This window comes from Anopheles merus, chromosome 2L (genome assembly GCF_017562075.2).
Source record: "Anopheles merus strain MAF chromosome 2L, AmerM5.1, whole genome shotgun sequence".
Taxonomy (NCBI): Eukaryota; Metazoa; Arthropoda; class Insecta; order Diptera; family Culicidae; genus Anopheles; species Anopheles merus.
The window spans coordinates 36,541,327-36,547,326 of NC_054083.1; the positions used below are offsets into that span (position 1 = coordinate 36,541,327).

The 6,000-nt window shown below is 39.9% G+C and overlaps 1 protein-coding gene across 4 annotated transcripts in view; it reads left to right on the plus strand.

Annotated features, from left to right (window-relative positions):
* Positions 1-5,772, plus strand: part of LOC121593256 (tyrosine-protein kinase Drl) — a 60,876-nt gene extending 55,104 nt beyond the window's left edge. For all 4 annotated transcript variants that reach the window (XM_041915473.1, XM_041915474.1, XM_041915475.1 and 1 more), the window contains exon 13: positions 3,391-5,772. In XM_041915473.1, the coding sequence (XP_041771407.1) occupies positions 3,391-3,502 (112 nt within the window). In that variant the 3' untranslated portion in view covers positions 3,503-5,772. The remainder of the gene's footprint in view (positions 1-3,390) is intronic.
* The last annotated feature ends 228 nt before the right edge of the window (positions 5,773-6,000 follow it).

The following is a 6,000-nucleotide window of genomic DNA, read 5'->3' on the forward strand; positions in this document are numbered from 1 at the left end:
AACCTCACAACCACACAAAACTATCTTCCATTTCAAGGAAAGAACCACACAAGAAGAAAAAAACCAACGCAAAGTGTATGTCGCCCGCAAGCTAATTGAAAGACAAATTAATCACTTTAGATTTATTAATTCAATTATCGTGGCATCCGTTCCGATTCGCGCCTTCTCGTGAGGGGAGAACACTTGCACACTTTACGAAGAGCGTTTTCGGACAGTTTCCACTGTATATGTCTGTGCTAATAAATTTTATCTCATCTCACCGACGAGTCGAGTCCATTGCGTTTGCCAGCTTTGGGACGTTGAGTGACGCATAAAATTGTCCCAGCTGGCTGGAGGGTTGGAGTGGACGAATGATTGTCATCTTCGCGAGAACGGTTTATTTGGACATAATTTTGGGGTTTTACTATCCGTCTGACAGTGGCGCTGTGTCGCTGTTCATACAATGCTAAGCTTGGTGTAAGCCGTAAAAGAATGAGGTCTATATGCTAAGATAATCGCATAAGGCTTTTGTTTAGCAATTTAAGGGCTGTATTGTAGCTCTCGTTTATAGGACGTTTACGTCAAAAAGATTGTCGTTTTAGAGCGCTTAATTTATTGTAGATCTCATTATGATCATAAGCTGTCCCCGTGGTGCTGTCGACGAGTTGTATGAAATAATAACATGTCCGTCATGGTGTCCAATTTTGAAATAAACTTATTCTTTTTCTAGTAGCTTTGCAAGCCTTACTGTCTAGCTAGGCATCATAGATCCAGTGCAACGTAGTTCATCTGCATTTATTGAGACAGGATATTCTAAGAGCATTGCCTTTTTTCGTGGAAAATTTGGGTACCTTATTTCCTTGCTTGAAACTATGTACAAGTGATCATTGTTTCCCAAACCCTTATTGCTGCGGACGTTCTTTGGCTATTTTTAGTCAAAATTCCAAATTCTGGTCCTACATTATAAGGATTTATCAAATATTGGGGCCCTTCACGATTCTAGTCAGATTTTTATACGGAGTTTGACAGTTTAAGGCTGAAATCATGTAAACACTCCATACAAAACCACACACAAAACTAGCCTGCGATTTTCAGTCTAGATTATTCTAGCCTCAAAGCTAAAATTAGATTCGAGTACCTGCTCGAAAACACGGTGTTGTTTACATTTACCCCAAGGTGCATTAAAGAGATCAGGTGGTGGAATCTAGAATCAAAGTGTATGCAGTCCAGGTGGTCTCATAGTATGTTTTTTATAACTAAATTTGAATATCACTTTTTGACAGAATGGGTGAAAACTGTTGTTCAAACAAGCTTTTTTGAGGCTTGACGAATACTCAAAACACTCTTAACACTCTTCATCTAGAAGTAGAAACGATAAAAAATAGCCTTCTAAATACATACACCTTGGGATAAGCCCACCTGTATATTATACCTACTTAGATAGCTTCTCGAAAACTGCTGTACAATGCATACAACTGACTGGCTGAAATTTCAGCCTGCCAACTTAAAACGGAAAGGGCCCCATTATTTGAACCAATATTGCATAATCTTTTGCTGCATAGCTAATATCTTGTGAGTATCAGTCAATTAATCGAAAAACATTAAAGGCTGAGCATTCAACAGTGCAGACTTCTAAAATTAAATGCTATCCAAACTTTCCCAACCTAAACTTCTGACTGCATTGCACCACAGAAACTAATAGACAGATGTAGTGTTTGGTGTCGTAAAAACTGCCTGACGATCTCACTCGAGAAATATACCGTGATGTCCGTTGATCGTTTAAAACGCCCTGTGGTATTAGACTACAAGCTACTAGGTGCTACACTCGAACGCTTGCATGTATAGCGCGACTTAGGAGTCGAGTAAGACAGTAAATTATATTTTTGTGTTGAATATGAGACACTTATCAACAAAGCTCAGAGAATGCTAGGATGCATTAACCGTCACTCAGCTACCATATCCGTTTATCATTGTCTAAATACCCTCTTCTTATCATTTGTCTGGTCTGTACTTGATTATTCAATTCAATTCATTTCGATTCAAGTTTATTCAAATTGTCAGCCTAATGGTTCAACAAATCCTAAATCTAACTGATTCCTAACTTAACCTATCTTAATTCCTAATAATAAAGAGAATTTCTGAGCACATTAAAATAGATATTAGATTGAAATAGAAACTTAATAAAAGAGAAAATAAGAATAGAAATGATTGCAGTAAAAAGAGGATGAGGAAATGATGAAGATAGGGAAGAGTATCAGGAAAAAGGATTATAAACGGGGGAGGGGAAAACAGGGAGGATAATGTTAAAAGCGCGAACACACAGGAGAAAAGGCTCGTTGGAAACAAATGAAATGCGATGAGGAACTACGTTTAGTTCGCTACGTGTCCTTAAATTTAGAGAGGGGGCGTATAAGCCGATCTGCTCAAGGAGAGTGGGAGCATCGATATGACCATTGAGCATGCGTCCGATGAATTGGATCCATCCAGAACAGACAGGATCAACTAGCACTGAAGCGTATTTGAACGTTGATCTAAATAAAGAACAATAAAGTGACTTGAGGAAAATTTGATCTTTATTGTTCAATTATTTGATGTCCCTATGCGACTGGGTTAGTAAGCACTTTGTTGTCCATGTCTCGAAGGTTTAGCCTATCCTATGTGTATTCTGATTTTTTCGCTCGATTGATTATTTTAACAAACACATACTAACCCTTTTTTATCAACTTGACGCCCGCTCTTGATAAGATAGTTAGTGATAGCTCAGAATAGTACAGGATAGTTTTAAAGTTGCTTATACCTGCATAAAAGCTAAACTTTTGACTCAAATAGTTTTCAAAATCAATGTACCCCTCTCCAACCAAACCGATGAGATGATGATGCGCACCATTTTGTTGTCGCAATTGAAGCGCAATCCATACCTAAACCTTTCTTTTAATTGAATGTCAGCATTTCGCTTTCCGCTATTGCTTTCTCTCCCTGTTCCGAGATTCTCCCCTCATTCACTCATTAATTTATTTAAATTTGAAACCTTCCCTCTTTGCGCTGCACATGTGCAACACCTGAATAAATTATCGCCCGGAAACTGCAGCTCGAGCGAACCAATAGAAAGAGGGAGAAAGATAGGAAGAAAAAAATCGTTTAAATGTCATTTCGTTATTAAATTGCATTACCAGCCGAGCCTCCCCGGTTCCACTGGCTGCCGATGGTGTACTATGCAAATTACTTTGAAGCTTAAAACATTTCCATTTTCAGCTCCTCCAAAAAAAAAAGGCCAGCCAGGAATCGAAACCGGGAAGGGGAAAGAATTCTAACGATCGCGTTTTTCTTCTTTTATGCTTCTCGTTTGCTTCTTCTTTCACCCTCCAACCACAAACCGCTAACACTAATGCCTTTCCCCGTCTCTTTCGGCAGCTACACGGTAATGTCCTGTTGCTGGCTTGCGGACTACAAGCAGCGGCCATCGTTCCCCCAGCTAATTGCCTATTTGCACGACTTCCATGACGACCTGGGCAAGTACATCTAGGGTGTGGCTGCTGCCCCACACCTCGCCAGGGCTAGCCAGGTTTCGATCAGCCCCCGGAGCGTTCGATTGAGACAACCAGGGAGCAGCAGTGGCACAAAACAAATGGCCGTCCCGTTTTGGCTGGAGTCGTCCGGGAAACTCCACATCACGTCTGTGGCGGATGCCATACATACGGAAGACACTTCAGCACATCAACGCGACGTCCGCCGCTGCCGCGATGAGAAGAGTTTTACCACATTGCCACACAGCACAGCAATCGACGGCAAAACGTGACAAAATGGTAGCCGCCGATCGATTCGCAAAAAAAAACAGAAAAATGCGCAACATGTCGGCTGCGAACGCAGCTGCTGAGGGGAATGCACAAAGAAGTGGCATCGGAATTGATGCAATATGGAGGAGGCGAACCCGTGTACACTCAGGCCAACGCAGCACCAAGAGAATGTTCCTCAATTAATGGTAAAAATGGAAGGGTTAGACAAGAAAAAAAACCGGCCCAAACCTTCGTCAGAAACTAGAACGTATAACTAAACTCGAGTGAAATGACGGTGGTGGTGGTGGTGGTCGTGTAGCACATGTTGCACCGGAAGCAACATTGTCCAGTTAAAAAAGCACACACACACACACAGTACGTACGTAGTTAGGGGTACGCTTGAGTGTATCGATCGTATCTCGATTGAGAAATAGCAGTTAAGTTAACGTAACAAAAAATCGTTATATATGTCGTTAAAGAAAAAATAAAGTGGTGTAAAACGAACAAAAAAATGAAGCAGTGAAAATGAAAACAAAAAAACAAAACAAAAAAACAAAACGAAGCGACTATGAGAATATCCGAGAGAATGAGTGATAAATCAAAATAAGCGACGACAACAAAAATCAAATAAAACAAAGCGGTAGCAAGTTGGATGTTTAAAAGCGGTAAAATCAAAATCGAAAAACTAAAGTAACAACAAACAGCAACAACATCAAAACGGTGTAAAGAAGACAAAAACAAACACACAGAAAACAACAGTAAAAATACAACCCAATTGCCCCTAAAGATCGAATAAATATACACATGTTTACACTAAGATGTACACATATTTTGTTACGTTAGTAAGTTTTTTACATGTATAAACACGCGTAGCCAAGCGTCACACGCAAATACGTACAGAGCGCGAATCAGGAAAAGCTACAAAAGCTGTAGCAGTAGCAGCGGTAGTGGAGCATAAAAGAAAAAATGTTTCAAACAAGAGTAACTAGCCTAACTAGCCAAACACAAACACACACAAAGCAAAGCAAAGTAAAACCTCCAAAAAACTAAACCAAACCAGGAAAATCCAGGTGACAAATGTGCAGAACCTGCTGGTGCTGGTGAGCTTTTCCGCGCTACATTTACGTTCGTGGCGTTAGTTTTGCTTCGTTCCTTTCCTGCCACACGCGCACTGCACACTGTGGGATGTAATTTATTTTCATCAAACTAACCAAAACCTTCGCTCGTTTACGTGTTCACTCTTGCTTTGTTGTTTTACGTTAACCGATTTTTCGCCTTAGCGACTCACTTTTCCGTGACCAGTTCCCTTCTACTCTGTAATACCGTGTTTCAGCATTCAGCAGCAAGCAACAGCACTGCAACTTTAAACCGCTAATAAACTTTTCCACTGTGAGCTAACACACAATTTTCAAATGAAGTTGTATGCCAACAAACAAACCGCCACATAATGATGCCAGTTAAGATCAGGCAAGCAAAGAACGCAACACAACACAATGGCATGGCAGGTTCTCCTCTTCCACGCTTCTCATCTCACTGCTTCGTCGCTTTACATTTCCATTTTCACTGCTTCGAAACTAAATTTAATTGACATCAATTGACACATTGAAAAAAGAAGATAAATCAAACCACAATATTGGAGCCAAACAGGGTAGTAGTTCTATAACAAACAAACAAAACGAAGAAAGCTTATCTGTTTCACTGTTTACTGAACATAAAATTGAGCATGTTGTAATGAGCCATTTTCTCATTCAAAGTGGGGGAAAAAACGAGGAAAAAAAAACACTAAAATGTACCGCGCCCAACTATTTCGCTGTGTATGTTAAAGATAGTTAATGCATCGCAACCGAAAAGGGCAAATCAAAACCTACACACGTTTAAGCGTTTAAGCCACTCTGTCTCTTTCTAGCACTCACTTACTTAAATCTATATTGCTATAATGCGCCCTAATATGACTCCTAACCTCCTCCTCCTCTGACCAAACCCAATGTCCCAATGTAATGGAAAATACACTCTAACAAAAGAAAAGATGTACGTAAAACGAATTTGAAACCTTTTCAAGCCTCTCTAGATGTTACACTATCATATACCAATGGCATGTAATGATGCGAATGTAGTGGATGGTTTTTGTTTTTCTTTTACTGGAAATAATGATTTTGTGATATAAAAACCATTTTCACGTGCGTATGGCCATTTGGGCTGCAAAACCAAACAAAACCGAATTTAAAAAAGCACATTCTATTTTGAATGT